Source organism: Rhinatrema bivittatum, chromosome 2 (genome assembly GCF_901001135.1).
Source record: "Rhinatrema bivittatum chromosome 2, aRhiBiv1.1, whole genome shotgun sequence".
NCBI classification, from domain to species: domain Eukaryota; kingdom Metazoa; phylum Chordata; class Amphibia; order Gymnophiona; family Rhinatrematidae; genus Rhinatrema; species Rhinatrema bivittatum.
This window is the reverse complement of record NC_042616.1, coordinates 172,364,005-172,388,121: the sequence shown is the minus strand read 5'-3', so window position 1 is coordinate 172,388,121 and position 24,117 is coordinate 172,364,005. Positions and strand designations below refer to the sequence as shown.

The 24,117-nt window shown below is 43.5% G+C and overlaps 1 protein-coding gene across 1 annotated transcript in view; it reads left to right on the top strand.

Annotated features, from left to right (window-relative positions):
- CALCR (calcitonin receptor) overlaps positions 1–1,270 on the top strand; it is a 493,707-nt gene extending 492,437 nt beyond the window's left edge. The window contains exon 12 of the mRNA XM_029587050.1: positions 180–1,270. Within this exon, the coding sequence (XP_029442910.1) occupies positions 180–401 (222 nt within the window). The 3' untranslated portion in view covers positions 402–1,270. The remainder of the gene's footprint in view (positions 1–179) is intronic.
- The last annotated feature ends 22,847 nt before the right edge of the window (positions 1,271–24,117 follow it).

Sequence of the window (24,117 nt, the reverse complement as noted above, 5' to 3'; positions counted from 1 at the left end):
CCACAATGCTCACCTGAAATCATGGTATTTTTATAATATAGAGAGAAATTAATATGGCAATCTGACATTTTTTCAGTATGAATAAAATGTAGTTTGAGGACTAATATGAGTTAATCTTGTGAAAGTATGTATAGACCCAAATACAAATTTATCTTTTTTTTTTTTTCCACATTTTTTAGGTACAAGGAGCACTGAAAAGACAATGGATGCAGTATAAAACCCAATGGGGCCAAAGGCGAAGAGAGCACTGCTCCATGAGATCTACATCCTACACAGCAACATCAATTACTGAAGTCCCAATCTATCTGTACCATCGTGATTCCAACAGTGAACAGTTAAATGGGAAATACGGGGAGGACTCTGAAATCACAGCATTAAAATCTGGAGAGACCTATGCCTGACTGGGAAGAGAAGAAAAAAAAGAATCAAGCAGGTCAATTTTCATCCCATCTTGGGAGAAGATCCAGCTTGGAATATCGATGTCAGAAAGCAAACTCGCTCACAAGACCCACTATAGGTAAAGTCAAATAGGCCTTTGACAACAGTGGTTCAAAACCAGCCTGGCAAAGACTGACATTTACTATACTGCTGCTTTTATAAACAAGACCAAAATAAGGAGCTTTCTGTGGAGACATCTGGAATTCCCAAGTCTGCAAATATTCCACAAATTTTGGATATAAAAACAAAAAGAAAAGAAATTAATTGTGTCCCCCTAACAAATATGGAACAATTAATTTATTTAAAGGGGCATGGACTTAGTGTCTACTCTGAGGCAAATACATACCAAATCCCAGATAAATGCTATTTATTGAGTATCCATTTCTTGCAGTATCTACATCTGGCATTGGATCGTACATAAATAAATATTCTAGATGTTTTGGCAACTGAAAAAGAAAGTTCTTCTACCATTTGAAGACATCAGTGTGCGATTAAGAAGGGCACAAAGCACAGAAAAATGCAGCGATGAGTTTGGATTTCAAGAGGAACACAATGCTCCTTCTAATTTCCTTGTAACCCTACCTGACATCCTTTTTCATAACATTTATTAGGTGATTGCTACAGCTCACTCTAAAATGTCCTAACAAACGATATTGTTGCTTTAGTCAAACTGAGTACTTTTGTCATGTCGAAAGTATGTAATCTCCCTCCGAGATGATTCTCCTGACAATGAAAACAGACATCAGTTTTTTGTTTTTTTAATTTTGGGTTATTATAGAGCAATATGGAGAGCAGTTTTTAAAGCCCCTTACCAAGATAAATGGAAATTTCCAATAGGTATATATTAAGAAATAATTAATCCGTGAGTGCCCAACTCTAGGCCTGAGTTTTGCCCAGTGAAGGGCTACTTCAGGGGCTATAATAAAATAATCATTACAGAAATGATGTTCATATCAATGAAAATTTAGTTGTTTATTTATTTAATACTTTTTTTATACCGACATTCATGACAGGTCATATCACATCGGTTTACATCAAAAACGTAAAGAACTGGAGAAATTACAATAAACAAGGGAGTGATACCTTGGAGAGACGAAAGGGTAAAGGCTGGCGGGGCACCTCAAAGGGGCCTCAGGAGATGGGAAATATAGAAACAAAAGTCATAAACCAGAGAATAACTGCACTCAAAATAGAAACGTTGAGGAAACGGGGTAGGTGACTGGGAGGCAGGGAGGGAGGGAGGGGGCGGGGGGCAAGGATGGGAGGGGATAGGATAGTTGGGAGGGTGGCAAAACAACACACAGATAGATAAATTAAATTGAACATAGACTAATAAACATACAGAAAAATATAGTCATATAGGACAATATATAAGAAATGGAAGACTGATAAAAATACAGGAAAGTACAATCATATAAATACTATTGTGAAGAAAGGGATAGTAGGAGGTAAAGAAAATATATAACAGCAAAACCATGGCACAGTTTATAAATGGGTTTTTTTTACCTGTAAACAAAAAAATTTCTCATTTAAGATGCACTTTTCAATCTCTCAAGCCTGTCAGGAGAAAATAATAATCAAGTAATATATAGGGTAAATTCATATCTTAAAAACTAATGTAATTGTATATGTATGAGCAGAATTGTACCTCATTCGAGATGACATCAATAATGAGATCCAAAACATTAGTAGCAGGTTTTTCAATATCTTGTTGGTATGCTCATTCCATAGAAGTTCATAAACAAGCTTAAAAATAAGGGGGTAGATCTTTAAAATGTACACGATCGCGTACTTTTATTCGCGCACCAGGCGCGAACAAAAGTACGCTGGATTTTATAAGATACGCGCGTAGCCGCGCGTATCATAAAATCCGGGGTCGGCGCGCGCAAGGGGGTGCACATTTGTGCAACCTGCGCGCGCCGAGCCCAGCGCGGCCTGCCTGTTCCCTCCGAGGCCGCTCCGATTTCGGAGCGGCTTCGGAGGGAACTTTTCTTCGCCCTCCCCCACCTTCCCCTCCCTTCCCCTACCTAACCCACCCCCCCCCCCCCCCGGCCCTATTTAAACCCCCCCCCCCCTAACTTTGCGCGCATCGGCCGGCAGCCCCGCTCCGTCCTACGGTCCCAGGGGCTGGAGCCGCGTCGTTTCGGGAACGCCCCCGGACACGCCCCCTCCCTCCCCTTTTCGAAAGCCCCGGGACTTACGCACGTCCCGGGGCTTTACGCGCGCCGGCGGCCTATGCAAAATAGGCGCGCCGGCCTTTTAAAATCCGCCCCAAGGAATTCAAATTAATTTAGGGAGTCTAATAAAAATAAAATAATGTAAACAACACCCACTAGGTTGAGGGACATTTACATTTGTGTGGATTTTACTAACTTTTTATATCCTTTTGAACAGTTCAACATAAAATAAGTTGTGCATAAAGCTTGATTATTGCATCAATTCATTAATTTTTATTTTATGGGGATACGTTCTAATTCTTTTTAGAACTCCTGCTGCTGTTACATGCATAGGGGTAGAGTTTGTAAAATTACGCGCGCGCGAACAAAAGTACACCAGATTTTATAAGAAAGCGCGTAGTCACGCGTATCTTATAAAATCCGTGGTCGGCGCGCGCAAAGGGGTGCACATTTGGGCACCTTGTGCACGCCGAGCCCTACTCACGCTGCCTGTTCCCTCCACCCCCCCCCCCCCCCCCGCACCTTCCCCTCCCTTCCCCTACCTAACCCACCACCCCCCCCCCTACTGTTTTCGGCAGAGTTACGCCTGCCCGAAGCAGGCGTAACTCTGCGCGTGCCAGTGGGCTGCTGGCGCGCCATCACCCGACCCGGGGGCTGGTCCGGAAGCCTCGACCACACCCCCGGGCCGGCATCACGCCCCGACATGCCTCCCGCCCCACCCCGACATTCACGCCGCCCACCCGGCACGCCCCGACACGCCCCCCTTGCGAAGCCCCGGGACTTACGCGCATCCCGGGGCTTGCTCGCGCCGTCAAGCCTATGCAAAATAGGCTCATCATGCGCAGGGGGCTTTTAAAAGGGTTACGCTCATAACTTATGCGCGTAACCCTTTTAAAATCTGGCCCATACTACTTTGTGTTGCCTTTTGGAGCCGCTCTGATTGAAAGAACCTTAAGCGTGCACACTTCGTGTGCCTAAGAGGTAACACTGCATTTTAATATTATTTTAATGTTTTATTTTTCAATTTTTATTTCTCATTTTTATTCCTTTTAATTTTTTAGATTTTTTAGATTTTCTTATTTTACTTTTATTAGACTCCCTACATTAATTTTAATTCCTTATTTTTAAGCTTGTTTATGAACTTCTATGGAATGAGCATACCAACAAGATATTGAAAAACCTGCTACTAATGTTTTGGATCTCGTTATTGATGTCATCTCGAATGAGGTTCAATTCTGCTCATACATATACAATTACATTACTTTATAAGATATGAATTTACCCTATACATTATTTGATTATTATTTTCTCCTGATAGGCTTGAGAGATTGAAAAGTGCATCTTAAATGAGAAAATTTTTTGTTTACAGGTAAAAAAAAATAATTTATAAACTGTGCCATGGTCTTGCTGTTATATTTTTTTTTACCCTCCTACTATCCGTTTCTTCACAATAGTATTTATATGATTGTACTTTCCTGTATTTTTATCAGTCTTCCATTTCTTATAGATTGTCCTATATGACTATATTTTTCTGTATGTTTATTAGTCTATGTTCAATTTAATTTATGTTTCTGTGTGTTGTTTATGATTTTCATTGATATTAACATCATTTCTGTAATGATTATTTTATTATAGCCCCTGAAGCAGCCCTTCACTGGGTGAAACTCAGGCCTAGAGTCAGACACTCACGGATTCATTTTTTCTTAATAAATATTTTTTGAGGACTTTCGGCTATTCCTTGTTTTTATTCCTCACTGCTTTGTTAGATCGATCTTCCTTCTTGTTTTTTGGGCCAATAGATATATATTACTGACATGTCTGGAAATTACCCTCACTCAGTTCGTGAAAGAGCTCGTGAGACTTCCACAGCACATGTGACTTTAGCTGACCTAGAGGCGGGGAGAGGTTAGGGTGAGGGAACCGCGTGGCACGTAGATTTTGATTTTCAAACCCACATGCATTATTTTCTAGCAAAGTTTTGCCTGCACTTTGTGTCCGTAGAATATTTTCAAAGAGAAACCTACCCATATAGTTTACCTTTGAAAATCAGCTACAAATTATGTGATTGCAAAGCACATAGGAAGCTATCAGCTCTGCGGGCTGTGTTGAGAATTGCCTCCAATGAGTGCAGAAAAGGTATTATCTCTCTTTTCTTCTTAGTGCATGTGGAAATTGGATAATACAATTATATGCCTCCCTTAGTTGACGTAGAAACATATTACAAAAGGGGTTACTTTCTGACAATAGTGGGTTATTTTTGGGGGGATTGCCTTTAGGCATTTATATTTTTGTTGGTGAATTATAATAAAAATGGATGGAAAACTGAGTAGTTAAAAATTAAGTAAGGCAGCTTTGATATGAATTATATAATATTTAAGAACATTTTTATTTTACTTAACAATAAGGCTCATTAAAATGGACTTACTATCTCCATGAAATATTACAATAGAAGTACACCATACAAATGTGTAATGTTTATCTATTATGTTCTACAAGATATATAATATGCACATATTTTTCTAAAGGGCAAAAAAATATTTCATTCTTTTGTTGTTCCTACTTTTTTTACATCATTCTTAGGATTTTAGTTCTTCTGTTACTAACACTTTGAAGTCTAGAATAACAGTTGTACAGTATGTACAGAAGATGAGACAGATGGCTAAGGAGGAATACTGCACAATTATTTTCATAAAATAATCTTTTCATCTGTAATGTTCTAGGCTACTTGCAATTTTAGTTTATCATCACAAAGGGCAAGGTTGTCTATGTAAGCAGGAAAGAAATGTAGAGCGCTCGGTGATGACTTGATTGGTGATGGTGGATAGAATTTCTATGACAAATATTTATTAATTTTTTTTTTTTATCGTCTCGCAGAAAAATCCTAGGACCAGAATTTTGGAATACCATAATAGCTGCTTGATTTATATTTACTATAAAACAAGAATTAGACATGCAAAACACCATAGGGGCTGCTGGCCAAGCACCTAGGCTGTTTGCTGTGCAACCAGAAAAAAATAAGAGTATATAATTTAAATATATCATGGTCATTACATTTATTTATTATAATACTATCTTTCTGTTTATACCTATCAATAGAAAGAAAGAATATCTGCTTGTTTCTTGCAGGGGAAAAGGAACAGCTACATTGAGGAATAGTGATAACAATTGCATTACGCCCACTTCAAAAAATATTATTTGTTTTCATGGTAAAAGGATAATGAGGATGCCTTCCATATTTATTCTACACTCCAACCATAAAATAGATGAACTTTGTATAAAGAGCACATTCAGACTGCAATAGATTGACTGTTTTCTTTTCCAGCTATGCTAATAGGCAGGGCTGGTGCAAGGGAATTAGGTGCCCTAGGCACCCTCTGCCTCACACCACTCCCCCCCCCCCCCCCAGGTCACGCCACCACCCCCATTAGGGGGCACAAGTCATGTGGGGCCATGAGCAGCAGCACCGCAGTGGCAAACAGAAGTGCCAACCCCCCTGGTTGCACCGTCACCCCCATTAGGGGGCGCGAGCCATGTGGGGCCGCAAGTGGTGGTGCCCTGGCAGCAAAGAGGAGTGGAGATTGCCGAATCTCCACTCCTCTTTGGCATCGCCGTTCACGGCCCCACATGGCTCGTGCCCCCTAATTGTTGACGCCCTAGGCCCAGGCCTAGTTCACTTACTCGTTCCGCTGGCCCTGCTAATAGGATTGGCCTTTGTTCCACTGAGTACTGTAACTTGAAGCTTTTGTAATTTCACTTGGATTCTCTCATGCCTCTTCAAATCAGTGGCAGCAAAATTCAATGACTAATTCTCCATTCACCACATTTCCTCATCTAAAAAAAAAAAAAAAAAAAGTTCTATTCAGGATTAGAAGCATAGTTACAAATGCTACTACCAAACCCCATCATTTTCTGTCAGGCCAATGCTATATCGTCGTGTACTGAGCCTAGCGCACAGGCTAACGAGCTCTTAGATGTGCATTTTGAACACGCTAGACTAACACCTGATTCAATAAGGGGCTGGCATTAAGTCTTACACACACTCCAAGAAGTCTAAAAAAAAAAAATTCCCAAAGCCACAAAAAAGCCAAAATTACTATTTTTCTGTGGTTTACCCTACTTCATATAGTCCTGATACGAAGTAAGAGGAACCACAGGTAGCAGCATGAAAAGAAAAGATGCCGGCGATCAGGTTAGGGAAACAGATGCCCATTAATTGAGTGTCCGTTTTCCTGACCCACTCACAGTCACTTCTCCTTGGCACCCAGTACCATGGACGCACTAGGGACGCACAATTAATCCGTAGCGTGGCCTTTTTAGCAAGACCCCTCATTTAAATAATGCATCGCGCACTCAGGAGATGTGGCTGGGCGCGAGTTAGGAGAGCGGGTGTTCAGTCATGAGCTCCTGTTTTACGCAAACCAATATTGCATCGGCCTGTGTCTGAGAATCTGGGATCTTGGAGGAAATCATTGAAGCTTTCCCCTCCTTTTAATAGGGAACATTGTTTTCTTATGTTGTTTTCACAACGTAGATATAACAGTTCCTTTTGTTTAAGGAAAATATTTAAAGCACAACTTCTTTTTAATGTTAAATCAAGCTGAAGTACAAATTGCAATTAGATACAGTTGAGAAATTCCTACTATCTTGTTTGTACAGCTTCAAAGTTACGAAAAAATCATGTTCTTCATTCAGTTTTAATAAGTATTTGTAAAGAATTAGGATAGAGACAATAGAGTCGATTTCAAAAGGAGCATGTTCGTGTGCACGCAGTTCCTGGCACACACACGGATGCGCTGATTTTATGACATCCCGTACATTATAAAATCCAATGGCCGCGCGCATGTGCGGATGGTCCGCGACTCGCACGCACAGGGGGTGAATGTTCAAGTTACGTGCGGCGACGTGATCAGCCTTTTCTCCAGTTCCCTTCCAGTCCGCTCCAATAAAGGAGAATTGACAAAACAAACCAAGTGGTGAACAGCAGCAAATCCCTCCTCCTTCCAGCCCCTAATAAATAACAAAGTGTACTGGGCAAGCAGCCCTCATCCCATTGCCAATAAATGTAAAATTGTAAAGGCTGAGCCTCCTTCCCACACATTCTCAATCCCAAGAAATGTAAAATCAAAGGTCCAAGTGCCCCCTCTCAATCCCAATAAACATAAAATTGAACCTGGCTGAGCAGCCTTCCCTCCATATCTTAATAAATGTTAAATTGTAATAGGCCGAGGAGATTCACCCTGTTGATTTCAATATATACAAATTTGTTGCTGATCAGCTTCCCTGCCACCCAATAGCCTGCAAAAGTGTCTACAAAAGCCAGAGGAGAAGAGGTTCTGATGTTCTCCTACTGGCCTAAGTAGTAAATGACGGTACAGCTCTCAGCTATACCGGCATTTAATATTCATGTACTCATTTTACTTGGCACTGATTAGTCCCCCTCACTAACATGTGACAGTGAAGGAACCAATTCCCATTCAGAATTCAGTTGTCAATGGGAATTGGCCCCTTCACTGAGAGCTGTTTTGTGAAAGGACCAATCAAAAGCGAGGGAAGTTGGATAAATGAATATTCAATACCGGTGTAACTGAGATCTGGGCCGCTGGGCACTTAAAATGGAATATTTATTGGGATGGGGGAAGGCGGTCCTTGGCCCATACGGTTTACATATGTATTTTTGTTTTATTTGTTTATATGTTTGTTTATATTATTTTATGACTGTTGATTTTGTTACCCACCTAGATGTGATGATAATTTTCTTCTAAATACATAAATACATTTATTGGGGAGTACCACTTAAGCAGGTACAATTTTGTGCTTATTTAGATGGGGGAGCTGCTTAGCCCACTACAACTTTGTACAAATTGAGAACAGGAGGAGGTGGCTCTGTCACTCCTGGCCATAGTGGCTTTCTTTTACATATATATATAAAGCCATATTCAGTAAGCAAGTGAGCAGGAAAATTATCCTGGTAACATACCGGTACTTTTTCCAGGAAACCTTTAGCTGAGAATATTGTGTGGGCAACGTGTCCCGCTGAATATTCATTTAAATGTATCCAATTTTAAATTTCTTTAAGAAGATCCCCTGTAATTCTCAAGCATCCACGTGAATCACCTATGTTATGAAGAATATCATATGTATTGGATATGCTTAGTCCTGATTGATAGAGTTGCCCCTAAATGGCATCACACACACACACAGAATATGAGCTATGAAACCATTTGTGACACTCAAGGAAGGCAGAGAGAAATAGTTTAAAAATGTAAAAACAGTTCCAAGAAATAAAGTAAAATATTCAAAGAAAAACTCAGTACCAATTAATGCTGTAAGTATATACTATGCATACTTTTGAAGCACTACGCAGAATAATTATGGTAGTTCCTTTTAAACTAAAATGATAACTTTTTTGTATTGTTTGAAAAGATAGCCCAGATCTCCAGATATGGCTGGACTCACTGCCAGTGTAGTGTAGTGTATGGTTAATATTGCTAAGAAGACAGAGTACAAGATATGATATACAAATGAAAAATAATGATGGTTACAAAATGCCATTTTTTTAAAGCTGGACAAAATAATTTCCTTGTGATGTCATATTGCAAGTTTCTTTGCTTTGGATTTTTTAATGTTCTGAATATTTTTTTAATTAAATGCAGTACTTGTATCAGTATCAAGTCTAACTCTTGAATTAAAGGGCTAGAGATGTGTGACCTCCTTTAAAATCAATTTGCAGAACTGTTCAATAAACCATGAAAAATTGAGGAGGTTTATAAAACTGACTAAACAAACCTTTTTAAAAAAAGAAAAAAAAAAAGAAAGACAGAAAGAAAAATCTAAAGTGGATCTGAAAATGTACTTCAGATCTGTGAAACATACAAAGCGTCCTTCCACAAATTGGCAGACTCACCTCAGGTTTCATAGTTACTTAATAAATGACAACAGAAAAAGATAAAATCGGCCCATCATTCAGGCCAGTGAGGTTCTTCTATTTTGTTGAGATAAGCGTATATGCGTGCATGTTATAAAATATTTGGCCACATGCACATGTGCACCAAATTTTAAGTGGGCATGCGCATGGGTGCACACATCTCACTTTTACTGAGTAAGTTGGGGGATTTTAAAAGGAGCACACACCCTCCCCATTCCCAGTTTACCAGTTCGTCCACCAGTTCATCCAGTTAACAGCTAGGTCCTCCAACCCCCCTGGTTTGATAGCCTACATGCCCCTCAGTTACCCCAGAGCCTTCAAACCCCTCAGAAATGGCTCGATCCTTTTATTTTACTTCATCCATAGCAGAAGTAAAATTATGAGGCAGGGGACCTTGGCATGCGCCAGGGCGTGTAAGTATTTACCTGCACATCTCTTGGCCCGGCCCTGAAATGCCCCCACTCTGCCCAGACCATGCCCAGGCCCCACCCCTTTTTGGAAATGTTTTGGAAGTGCATGATGTGGCATTTACGCACGCGTATGGGCCCTTTCTAAATATGGACTTCTTTGTGCATAACTGATGTGTGCGCCAGGCTTTTAACATATCTAAGTTTAGCTAAACAGGTTATATCAGCTCTAATTTGATAATAAGAGAATAAATGTGTTATTTCATTTATCAAATCCATTTTTCCCAAAAATAGGGCAAACTATAAGGGCTTGATGTTCTAGAGGTTTTTTCCCATGTTTGTCCAGTTTCACCTCTACCAATAGGAATAGGTCAAACATAAGGTAAATGAAGAAGGAAGGTCATCATAAACTCTTTTTTTCCAAAGGATGCCAAAAAAGATATTCCAAGAACCCAAAATTGTATGGAAAGAGCTGGTTTTATGTGAGTCAAACAAAACAAAAACATAATATATTAGATTAGTAACTTATTCCTGAGGACTTTTTAAGATTGTCTAGTTGAAAGACTATCCATAGCTCGACCAACAATCTGAGACCATTCTCTTAACCTTCATCATCCCAATCTTCTCTTGCTGATATCATAGGAAGAGCATGGATATACTAGCTTGCTATATTCAGTAACCTTAAAGAAAGGCACCACAATGAAACATTCAAGATTCAGTTATGTAAGCAATAGAATCTCAAATTTGTTTCAAAGATAGTGCTTTATTTTTGTTCTACAAATATATATATATATATGCTAATTTCCACCATATGATTAGAAAAATAATTCATAAATAAATATATATATAGCAATAATACCTGTTTGAATGCCATTACCTATTATATAATGATGTTTTGGGATATTGTGAGAAACAAAGCTTTGCTTCATGCATTCAACCCTGAGAAAGCCATATATATTGTACTAGACACTATGAAGGGTGTTGCTGCTTTTATAAACAACATTGATATTTGGACCAAAAAATAAAGCACATTTGAAGGCTGAAAATTTGTGTGGACATTTTAGCATTGTATAGGTAGATTTTGTGGGATAATTTCTAAAACTGATGTAAGTTACACATTTTTGTTGACTTTCTTATGTGAGCTATTTGAAAGTTACCACATAGAGGCCAATATTCAAATGTTTTTACAGGAGGTTTTATTAGACTTCCAAGATAATCCTATCCTAAACCTTCTACTTTGGGCAATACAATCCTTTATAAATTACAATTTCACTCTCAAGGTCTATATTTTCAATATTAATGTTATTGGTCCATATTTGCCAATCATACAATATGGGGTAGATTTTAAGAAATTGCGCATAGGCGTCTATGTGCACACGCTACTCGGCGCGCACAAATGGACGCCCAATGTTATAACATGCGCGCATGTTATAAAATCGGGGGTCGGCGCGTGCAAGGGGATGCACCAACGCCCACGGCCTTCACTCGTTCCCTCCCAGGCCACTCCAATTTAAGAGCGGCCTGGAAGGGAACTTCCTAACTACCTAACCTAACCTCCCTTCCCCTTCCCCTAACCCTCCCGCCCCCAGCCCTATCCTAACCCCTATTCCCCGACCTTTATTTTACTTCTTTCGCCAGCCTCCGGGCAGGCACAAGTTGCGTAAACCAGCAGCCTGCCAGCACGCAATCCTCCAACACAGTGGCAAATGGCTGCTGTGCCAGAGGCCTCTGGCCCCACCCCGGACCGCCTCACCCCCTCCCCATCCCTTTTTCGAAGCCCCAGGACTTAGACGCATCCTGGTGCTTTACACGCATCACCAGGCTTTTGTAAAATAGGCCCAGCACGTAACCCCACTTACATGTGTAGGACTTTTAAAATCTGGGCCTATATATATATATATATATATATATATATATACACACACACATTTATTTAAAAAATACTTCCAGAAAAGCTTAAATTTCTATTTTTGCAGAGCTTCAATCATGTCACGGGAGCTAGAATCCAGTGATGGGACAGGAACAAGGGCAGGTTATCATGTACAGGACAGGCTTACCAAGCATAAATACTGAATTGCACATGGAAGCTAGTTGTCTTTGTAACAGATCGATACTGTAACGTGCGGTTGAAGATTTCCCGTCTGTAACGTGCTGTGAGCGCACAATTCGGATGCCTAAGGCAATCCAGCGATACAGTCTCCAGTTTCACGTGTCCTTAGCGCTTCTTAAAACAGACGCATAACCCTTTCCGCACCCAGCATGTATATGATATGTAAATGAACGAATTAGCTGTATAATGAAGGAATTAGCTATGCCCCTCCGATACTGTGACGCGCGCTCAGATTATCTCCTTTGTAACCCGCTATTTTGCCTCGTCCTTAACCTGTTAGTTTACCGCTACCCTCTACTTGGTGTTAGTGTGGTGTTTGAAAATTAAAACGGGAATAAAGTGTAAAAAATGGGGGTAAAACCAAAGGGAGTAAAGTGTAAAAAACCATGGACGACCTCCATATTAACATTGCAGCGTAAGTTGTTTATATATATGTATAAATACCTGTCACTTTCCTGTCACTTTCCGAATCCCCCAGGCGTGCGGTCATCGAGGCGGCGGTGGCGGTGGGAGCCGGCGGGCGGGTGGGCGCGTGTTCGATCCAGGCTGTGGCAGGGTGGGCGTGCATTCATCCAGGCAGAGGGAGCCGGCGGCGAAAGCGGCCTCCGGAGGCCGCTTTCGCCGCCGGCTCCCTCTGCCTGGATGAATGCACGGCCCCCGCCGGCAGTGAATGAATGCCCGTGCGATTTTGGCGCTCAAGGCGTGACGTCATGACGCTTGACGTCACGGCATGTGACTGCCTTGAGCGCCGAAATCGCACGGGCATTCATTCACTGCCGGAGGGGGCCGTGCATTCATCCAGGCAGAGGGAGCCGGCGGCGAAAGCGGCCTCCGGAGGCCGCTTTCGCCGCCGGCTCCCTCTGCCTGGATGAATGCACGCCCACCCGGCCGCAGCCTGGATCGAACACGCGCCCACCCGCCCGCCGGCTCCCACCGCCGCCTGGATCCAAAGCGCGCCCACCCGCTCGCCGGCTCCCACCACCGCCGCCGCCTCGATGACCGCACGCCTGGGGGATTCGGAAAGTGACAGGAAAGTGACAGGTATTTATACATATATATAAACAACTTACGCTGCAATGTTAATATGGAGGTCGTCCATGGTTTTTTACACTTTACTCCCTTTGGTTTTACCCCCATTTTTTACACTTTATTCCCGTTTTAATTTTCGCCCTGCGCCTTGCTTCGGGAGGGGGGGGGGGGGAACCATTCACTTCCTGGTGCCTGTCATTTCAAATGTCATTTGAAATGACATTTGAAATGACAGGTACCAGCGCACCCAGGATACTGTATAGGCGCTGTATTAGCGCCTATACAGTAAAATGGGTTGCGCGGGCCTAACGCTTGCCTAACGCTTCGCAGACGCGGCATGCATTTGCATGCAATTTGAAGAGACTATCGAGCGGTAGGTGAAGAGAACTGTGCGTGCGGGGAACGAGGGTGCGCCCGGCACTGCCACACTGTTTCTACCGCGGCCTTAGAGTATCGATCTGTAAATTAGCAATAGACATTCAGCTTGAGAATAGGATCTTTCAAATAAATTCCTCAGACTATTTTTTTTCAACTTTCAATTTCTCTCATTAAAGCTATCATTCAGGTTTGTTTAGGTGAACAATGAAGTCAATATTCAAAATACATCAGTGTTGATCAGTCTGGGTAATTGGCTATAAGCAAAAGATTTCAGTAATTATAACAAACTGTAATGCAAATGTAACTATGGCTAAGACATTTTCTAAACCTACATTTTGGGAAACATACTCCCAGTTTTATGATGTTAGAAATATGTTGTACCACAAAAGCATTGCAGATTTTCTTATCTGTATTGTAAAAGTATATTTCTGAATATATAATATGTAGTCAGATTGCATTGTGCATTGTATATAGGATAATGAAATTGAACTGAATTGTGGTGTAAATAATTCACCGATAGTTAATCTGTGAACATACTTTGAAGGAAAGTTTATTTTATTATATTTTTATCTGATATCATTGAGTATCATAATTAGAATGTTAACTACCTATTATTCTGTTTTTTTGTTGTGTTGCACAATTGTGGTTTCTGTACCATTTGTTGGATGAATTATGTACTGACTGAAAATACTTTGGCTTTGTGGGAAGCTTCTATTTTTGAAATAAAATATGTTCCTTTTAAAACTGTTTCAATGAGTGGTTTATTTTTAGGTACCAAGTGGCACAGCTTTATGTTCATGATTTCAATAATATGGGCAACCTGGACTGTCTAGCCTCAATTAACTCCCATCACCTTTTACAAAGATTGCTCACCCCCCTTCCCTCCACACCATAATCCCCAAACTGTAATAACACACAGTCAACATTTGCTGATCAAAGGCCACAGTTGTATTGGCATTCTTGAGACATAGAAACATAGAAATGTCGGCAGAAAAGGACCAAATGGTCCATCCAGTCTGCCCAGCAAGCTTATGGTAGCATCTGCTGTGCGATACAGGTCACCTGCATACTTAGTTTCCCAGATTGTCAAAGTCAGGGCCCTTGTTTGCTGCTGTCTGAGTCCAATTCCCCGTTACCTCTTGCTGTTGAAGCAGAGAGCAATGTTGGAGTTGCATCAAGAGTATCAGGCTTATTGGTTAAGGGTAGTAACAGCCGCATCAGCAAGTTACCCCCATGCTTATTTGTTTTCCCAGAGCATAAAATTTAATGTCCTTGTTGGTTGCTGTCTGAATCTAATTCCCCTTTTCCTCTTTTCCCCCTGCCATTAAAGCAGAGAGCAATAATTGAGTTACATCAACAGTATGAAGGCTTATTGATATAGGGGCGGATTTTAAGAGCCCTGCTCGCGTAAATCCGCCCGGATTTACGCGAGCAGGGCCTTGCGCGCCGGCGCGCCTATTTTCCATAGGCCTGCCGGCGCGCGCAGAGCCCCGGGACTCGCGTAAGTCCCGGGGTTTTTCGAGGGGGGCGTGTCGGGGCGTGTCGGGGACGAGGCCGATCGGTGCAGCATTTCGGGGGCGGGACACGGCGTTTCAGGGGCGGGCCCGGGGGCGTGGTTTTGGCCCGGGGCGGTCCGGGGGCGTGGCCGGGCCCTCTGGAACCGCCCCCAGGTCGCGTCTTGGCTCGCTAGCGGCCCGCTGGCGCGCAGGGATTTACTTCTCCCTCCGGGAGGCATAAATCCCCAGACAAAGGTAGGGGGGGGGGGTTTAGATAGGGCCGGGGGGGTGGGTTAGATAGAGGAAGGGAGGGGAAGGTGAGGGGAGGGCGAAAGCGAGTTCCCTCCGAGGCTGTTCCGATTTCGGAGCGGCCTTGGAGGGAATGGAGGCAGGCTGCGCGGCTCGGCGCGCGCCGGCTGCACAAAATTGGCAACCTTGCGCGCGCCGATCCTGGATTTTAGCAGATACGCGCAGCTACGCGCGTATCTGCTAAAATCCAGCGTACTTTTGTTTGCGACTGGTGCGCCAACAAAAGTACGCAAACGCGCATTTTTTGTAAATCTACCCCTAAGAGTAGTAACCATCACACCAGCAAGTTACCTCCATGCACTCTTTTCTTCATTTCCATCCTCTAGCCTTTAGGGATCCACAGTGTTTAACCCATGCCCCTTTGAAATCTTTCTCTGTTTTTGTCTTCACCACCTCCTCCGGAAGGGCATTCCAGGCAGCCATGGAGAGACACCCTCTCTATGAAGAAATATTTCCTGATGCTGGTTCTGAGTCGCCCTCCCTGGAGTTTTATTATGTGACCCCTGTTCACCCAGTTAAGGGGAAAGGACTTCCTTACCCCCCTAGTTAAATAGTATCCCTTTTAGCCTGTTAGCATATGTGATATCTTAGGGAACCAACAAAACAGAACCCCCATTTGCCCTTCTAGTCCATCCTCTGTGCCCCAGCAAGATGAATTATCCCCAAGTTACCCCAACCTGCGGGCATCGGTCAGCCAAATACTGTCACCATCCAAGGCCCCTGCTATACCCCAGCAAGGAACCCCTACCAGGTGCAACTATACCAAATCACACTCAGAAACACCAGAGTCTCCCATAGTCAATTGCTCAGCCAACCTGGCCAATCATTCAACGCTGCTTTTACAAAACGGCTTAGGTATTCCACACACTCCAACTAAAGGAACGACAGCATAACAATAAAATGTAACTATTGCAAACCAATTATCAGAGGCATGGAGCACATTTTAAAACCTGCGCATGCGGCCTACATTTGTGCATGCTACCCATCGTGCACAAATGTTCACCCGATTTTATAACATGAGTGTGCAGCCAAGCGCATGTTATAAAATCCGGGGTTGGCGCACGCAAGGGGGTGCACACTTGTGCACGCCGAGTCCTAGGGAAGCCCCGATGGCTTTCCCCATTCACTCCGAAGCCTGCCTCTGGCAGGCGTAACTTGCACGCGCCGGCCAGCTGCCGGTGCGCGATCCCCCAGCACGGCCGCTGTGCCGGAGGCCTCGGTCCCGCCCCGCCTCACCCCCGCCCCACTGTAACCGTCTCTTTTTAGTCAGTAAGGAGGTCCAGACAACTGATCCGTAAAGATAGACTTTTATTGCCAGCAAGATGCAGCTAAGACAAAGGCTCAGTACAACTGCATGCCACGCCCCCTTAGGAGCAAACCTTTATGCACTTTACAGTTCTTATCTTTCACACATGCGTTCTGGTTTCTGCTGAACAAACAATTTACAAACTGCTGAACAAGCAATAGCTAGCGTGGTCTCTAGTAGGTGTAGCTTAAGATCAGACTATTGTTTCGTCATTTAATTGACGTGTTAGACATTTTACATTGTCATTCGTATTAATACAATACAAAGTATTATTCCAAAATGGAGTTACGTTACGTTACGCTAAAAATTAGTGCGTCACTGCGTCACTACGCATTACGTATCATTTGCGTTGCAAATATTAGTATGTTCAAGATGGCTGTGCGTTTCACTGCTGGCATGATTAGTCGGAGGATGTTCAGCTGCTCGTTCGTACTTCAGGGGGGTCACGAAATTGAACCCCTTCATTCCCCCCTTTGATACTTCAACTTTGAAGAGAAGGCAGAAGTATCACTTTATATCTGAAGAGTAACTGAAACGACAATAAGAGTTAATACCAGTGACATTGAATGTGAGCCCTAATATGTTGTTAGGTCGTTGGTTGCTTCACGGGTTTGAGACGGGTGGACCCTATTGGTGTCACCCCCCTTTGTAGCCCGACTTACCCCAACAACACGTTGGCTCCATTATGGTAATGCTTAGAGGTTAGAGTTTATCAGACTTATAAGTTAGTAGTTAGGTACTCTTTATCAGAATCCGTATCCGAATCATTGTTAGTGTCGTAGTCAGAAGAATCAGATGAAGGAAATGTGGAGACAGACACATACTTATTAATCATCATGACGTGAGCAGCTGCTCGCCGATCAGCAATATGTTCAATCATGGATCGGAGATGTCTAAAAATAAGAGGGAGACAAATAGGAAAAAGAATGCATGTCAAAACAAGAAGTATCAGAGGAAAGAGGAGTTCTTTAAGGCCAGGAATGGAAGTGAGCCAGTTGGGTAAAGAACCTGTCCAGTCAAGAATTCCAGTCCACGTCTGCACGGGTACATGGGCCAGGCGAATCATGCGATCAGTGATCTCTTCAATGACTTTACTCTTGTCATCTACCTGTAAACAACAGTTAGAAAGATTAAATTTGCCACATACACCACCTTCCTGGGCTAGGAGGTAGTCTAAAGCCAATCGGTTTTGGTAAACAGCTGTTAAAATTTTAGTGTTTTGCTTGGCTAAGATGTTGAGAGCCAAGGCAGAATCATTTGTCAGGAGTTCCAGTACTGCTTGGAGTCTTATAATTCGATTGAGCATATAGATAGGTGTTCTATATCCATAAGAACCATCCTCAGCCCAGGTGGCCGGACCATAGTATTGTACAATTCGTTCAGGAGGCCACTCTTGATCTTTCCAATCTCCTATGGATACTTTGGGAGTGCTGCGACGTTTGTTGGGTCTCATGGGACTGTATACTGGAACTCCTAAGGTTTCTCCAGCAGTGATGGGAAGTAGGAAGAAACTTGGCCGAATTGTAGCCAAGAAGCAAGTTCCATACCAGTTTGTTGGTAATTGTTCATAGGCTCTTCGTCCACATACATAATAATAACCATCTGGAGCATTGAAAACGGTAGTGGCAATGCCTGCAGCTGTCCATGTCTTGTTCAAAGTCGAGTCAGTCCAGATGGGAGTTGGCATGGTAAAATTTTCAGTCTGCCACCATGTCTGGGTGGTGAGGTTGGCAGTAAGAACTCCTGTGCATGGAGAATTTCCAACAGGCACGGTATAGATGCGTGAATGTTGTCGAGAGATACATAGTCTGCCAATAACATCAGTCTGGAGTGCCCACTCATATGGATGAGATTTACGGTTATAGGTTACAGTGGTATTCAAGGTGTTAAGATCAGATTGGAAGGTTTCCTTGGCTTCCCATGGCCATTGCTCTCCTGTATCTGTCCCTCCACATACAAAACAGTTCTTGACTTCGAGAGAGAGAGCTATGTTTTCTGCCAAATTGACAAACAGGTTTTTCACTTGTTGAGAAATTGTATGTTTCTTTAATTCCTCAGAGGCATGAGATATTTCATCGAAGAAGGATTGATACCCCACCACAGTAGTCTGGTGAATAATTGGACGAGGTTTGTCTTTTCGCTGGGTGATGGTAATGTAGGTCATGGGGTCTTTTCCAGTTCCGTCGATACCAAATCCCCAAGTATCTTGCCAAGGGATTCCTTCACTTCTTAGAGGCCATTGTATCGATACTGTATTACCATTTACTGCAGTTAACCGTCCTATTCCGTGGCAGCCATGGTAACCTCCACCGGTGTAATCACAAACCAAAGCCCATCCTGACAGTGTCAGGTCCCCTCCGCATGGCAGCCAACTGGATGGATTAGCTGCCCGGTTGTATGGGCAGAGGTATTTGTGATTGTAGACATAGGAATTTCTCCAGGCTTGAGACCCACAGTGAAGTGCATTTGGGTGTTTGTCAATGGCTTCACAGGCATCGAACGTTATTGTGACAATCGTTTCACTTCCCATAAGAACCTTAGTGGAGTTGATGTAGTACAAGATGCCTTTTCCTTCTGGGACAATACTTGATGTGTAGCTCTTTGGTAGACCTGCAGTGAGGGTGATGCTGTAGTACTTAGGAGTGGTTGGGGTATGACATATGACTTTGCCAGTTTCTAAACATCGATGGAAGGACTGATAGCCTTGAGTAGTATTCAGGGCGCAAGCAGGTAGTGTGGCACAGGAAGTTGGTGGTTGAGATTGGTGGATGATTGTTGAGACAACTTGAAATCCAGTTTGAGTGGTAGTACGAATTAGCTTGATACATTCGGTGCAATTCTTGCTCAAGGACAGGAAAACAGATGTAGTCGGTGTACAGAAGAGTAGTAAGTGAATGTAGAAGATGGGTGCAACGTAGATCTTGGAAGTTGGAATCTGTGACATTGCTTTATGACGTAGATGGCTGCATTCATAAGTAATGGATTCTGAAAGGAAGGAAAGAAATGGACACATTAATATTCAGTTGCAGTTACTGATATCGTTTTACTCAGGACTAGCATTGGGCCTGCCTTGGGTGAATCTTAATCTGTGGTCTCCAATCCTGGAGACCTGCCAGTTGGCTGAAGCTGGTTTGAGACGTGTCCAATGAATCCATGAAGAACATCCAAAAACTTTGACAGCTGTCGGAGTAGTTAGCAATACAGTGTACGGCCCTTTCCATCGGGGCTGGAGGGAATCAGACTCATCCCAGTCTTTTATCCACACCGAATTCCCAATCTGGTATGGATGAATCGGGTTTAGCAGGACTAATGGTTCAGTGTCGCAGGTGTATTTTTGAATCGCAATAACTGTGTTATATAGTCCTTTGAGTTGGTTACTGAGAGACATTTCCCCTTGTATTTGCAGCGATTCAGGAAAAGATGGAAGAGGTGGAGGCCTTGCGTACATCATTTCATAAGGTGTTAAACCCGACTTCCGTGGGGTGCATCGGACATGTAGTAGAGCTAATGGCAGGATGTCTGGCCATTTAGTCTTTGTTTCCTGACACAATTTAGCGAGCTGATTTTTTAGTGTCCTGTTAGCTCGTTCAACTGCTCCACTACTTTGAGGTCTCCAGGCGCAGTGCAGGTGCCATTGGATGCCTAGAATTTGACTCAGGCGTCGCGTGACTTCACTGGTGAAAGCTGGTCCATTATCTGAATTTATCTGCCGTGGTAATCCATATCGTGGTAAAATTTTGTGGAGAAGCAATGTTACTACTTCCTTGGCAGTCTCAGTTCGAGTTGGTATGGCTTCGATCCATCCGGTATAAGTACAGACAGCTACCAGCATTGCTTTGTATCTTTTTGAAGCAGTCATGTGGGTGAAGTCGATTTGGCAAACTTGAAACGGAGTTGTTCCTCGCAATATATGTCCAGGAGCTGGACCAGGTCCATTTCTGGGATTGTTCCTTGCACAGGTAACACATTGATTAACAGCGTATTTAGTTAGCTGAAAGAGTCTATTAATGTAGTAAGTTTTTGCCAACAGGGTTGCTAATGCATCTCGGCCGAGATGGGTTTTATTATGGGCTTCCCTGACAACAGTCCATGCCAGGGCGTCGGGTATCCATACCCTATCTTCTTGCACAATCCACCACCCATCCTGCTGATGAAATTGTTCGGTTTGTGCCCAATCATTTTCTTCCGCTGAATAAATGGGGGTTTCATTCGTGAACTGCAGAAGTGGGCAAGTGGGAGTTGAAGTATGTGGTGATTGCACACGTGCTGCTTCTTTCGCAGTCTTATCTGCCCATTGGTTTCCTTTGGCGATGGGATCAGTTCTCCCTGTATGGGCTTTACAATGCATGACAGCTACCTTCTTTGGTGCCCATACAGAGTCTAGCAATTGATGTATCTCCGATGCATTAGCTATTTGTTTCCCTTCTGCAGTTAGGAATCCTCTTTCCTTGTATAAGGCTCCATGTACTTGGATCGTAAGGAAAGCGTACTTTGAATCAGTATAAATATTGACAGTTTTTCCTTCTGCCAACTGCAGAGCCCTTGTGAGCGCAATTAATTCAGCTTTTTGCGCTGATGTCCCTGGGGGTAGGGGCTCGGCTTCAACAATGTCGTCTTCGGAGACTACAGCATACCCAGCGACCCTGATTCCATTTATGACCTGGCTGCTTCCATCAGTGAATAAAGTCCATGCTCCTTGCCAGGGTTGGTCGCGTAAGTCGGGTCGGCTGGAATGTACTGTTGCCATAATTTCCCCACATTTATGAGAAACTGAAGTGGGGGTTGGGAGTAGAGTTGCAGGATTCAGGTTTTTACTGTCCTGTATTTGAATTTCTGGAGTTTCACATAATAACGCTTGGTACTTTACAAGACGTGAATTTGTCATCCATTTTGGTCCATGGGTCTCCAGCAGTCCTTGGATTGTATGAGGAGTTGTTACTTGTAAAGTTTGTCCAAATGTTAGCTTAACAGCTTCGGGTATCAGTAGACATGCAGCAGCAATGCTTCGGAGGCATCCCGGCCATCCTTTTGACACATTGTCCATTCCTTTTGACAGATATGCAACAGGTCGTTCCCATGAGCCTAAGGTTTGAGTCAATACCCCTATGGCCATGCCTTTTTTCTCGTCGACGAATAGATGGAATGGTTTCATCACATCTGGCAATCCTAAGGCAGGTGGTTCAATTAAGGCTTCTTTTAGTTGACGTAAGCTTGCCAGTTCGTTTCCTTCCCATTGGAAGGGTTGAGATTCTGCCTCTTTACCCCGCAGTTTGTCGTACAGGGGTTGGGCAATAACTGCATAGTTAGCAATCCACAGCCTACAGTATCCTGCAGCTCCAAGGAACGCCCGGAGCTCTTTCTTGCAAGTGGGTACAGGTTGATCTCTTATAGAACTGGTGCGAGAAATCCCCAGACATCGGGTTCCTCCACGTATTTGGAAGCCTAAATACTCTACTTCCAATTCACAGATTTGCGCTTTCTTTTTACTTGCACGATACCCTTTTGAGTACAACGTCTTTAGCAGCTGAAGAGTGGATACCGCACATTCGAGGTACGTCTCTCGAAACAACAGAAGGTCATCCACGTATTGTATGACTGGCCCATACTTTACTTGATACATCTTTAAATCTTTTGCCAGTTGCTCACCGAACAGCGTAGGTGAGTGCCTAAACCCTTGAGGCAACCTAGTCCATGTGTACTGCTGCTTTACTCCAGTATCTGCATCTTCCCATGTGAAAGCAAAAATCTTTTGACATTCCTCCGCCACCGGGACGGAGAAGAAGGCATCTTTGAGATCAATGACACTGTACCATTTTGATGCAGGAGAGACTTGAGCCAGGATTGAGTACGGATTTGGGACGAGGGCTACTAGATCTGCTACTTGACTATTCACTTTTCTTAAGTCTTGTACTGGTCGATAGTCATTTGATCCAGGCTTCTTTACTGGCAACAGAGGGGTGTTCCAAGCAGATCGGATTCGCCGGAGAATGCCCAAATCATACAATCTTTGCAGGTGTATCTGAATTCCTTGTCTGGCCATATACGGAATGGGGTATTGAGATTGATTTATCACCTGTGCATTCTGTTTCATCTCGATCCAAATGGGGGTAGCGTTGATGGCTATCCCTCCTGGGTTTTGTTCAGCCCATACTTTAGGTATACTGTCCATTAGCTGTCTGCGCTTTTCGTTGAGGACGGTGTTTCCTCCATATCGGTGCGTAGTAGTATGTTCGACTATGGGGAGATGTAATCTCCATTCTTCTTGGAGTGGACAGATGAGAGAGACTGGGTTATCAGCGAAGGATGCTCTTATTTCTCCTGTCGATTCGAATTGTAAGTTAGCCCTTAACTTACAAAGAAGGTCTCTCCCTATAAGGGGAACTGGGCATCCCGGGACGTAGAGAAACTGATGAGATACTAATTGTCCTCCCACTCGAACTTGTCGTTTCTGAAGAAAGGGAGTGATAAGTGGCTTTCCAGAGGCCCCTACAATAGAAATGTTTTTCGAAGTGGGCGTGGTAATAGCAGTAGTCATGACTGATCTTTGTGCCCCGGTATCTAACAATCCCTTAAATGTCTCAGTTCCTACTTTGATTTCTACTAAGGGATCGAATGGAAGAATTCCCTTCTCTAGTCATGCCTCACTACTGTCTTCACTAGAGATTTCTCCTACAGTCATCTGCCATTCAGCTTCCTTTGGTTTGGACGGAGTATATCCTTCCTGCTTCATTTGCAGGGACTCAGGGCATTCAGACTTCCAGTGTCCTTCTTGTCTACAGAATGCACATTGATTGGCTCCCAACGGCATCCTTCCACCCCTAAACGATCCTCCTCTACTAGCTCGTCCTCTGGGCGGTCCCCTCGAGGGTGACCTGCCCCTTCCTCTCGGCCCAGGATATCCCTGATAGTGCCTGGCCGAGTTTCCGAAATTCGTTTCTTCCAGCGCTGCGGCTAACAAACTAACACTTTCTCTTAACTTTCTACTTTCTTTCTTTTCTTTCTTGTCTCCGTCCGGCTCTCGGTTTACATAAACTCTGTCAGCCATGGCTTTTAACTGGCTAATAGTCATTCCCTCAAATCCCTCTGATTTCTGTAGCTTCCGGCGGATATCGGGACAGGATTGTCCGACAAAGCTCATCACTATGACGGACTGACTCTTGGGGTCCTCTGGGTCGAACGGACTGTATTGCCGATATGCATCCATCAATCTCTCCAAAAAGATTCCAGGAGTCTCGTCTTTTCCTTGCACCACGTCGTGGATCTTCCCCATATTCATGACTTTCTGCTTTCCTTTCTTTAAAGCTCCGAGAAAGGCGACTTGGTATGCAGCAATGCGGGCTCGCCCTGCAGCCGTCTGGAAATCCCAGTTGGGATCGGCGACAGGGGCATGCTCTCTCACTACTTCATCTGGATTACCGTCTGACCCGGCTCCCAGCCGAGCTGCTTCTTCCATGTTTAATTGTATTTGTCGGCGTTCTTCGGTGGTAAAAAGGATGGAGGCGAGATGCCGAATGTCAGCCCAGTTGGGGTTATGGGCTGCAA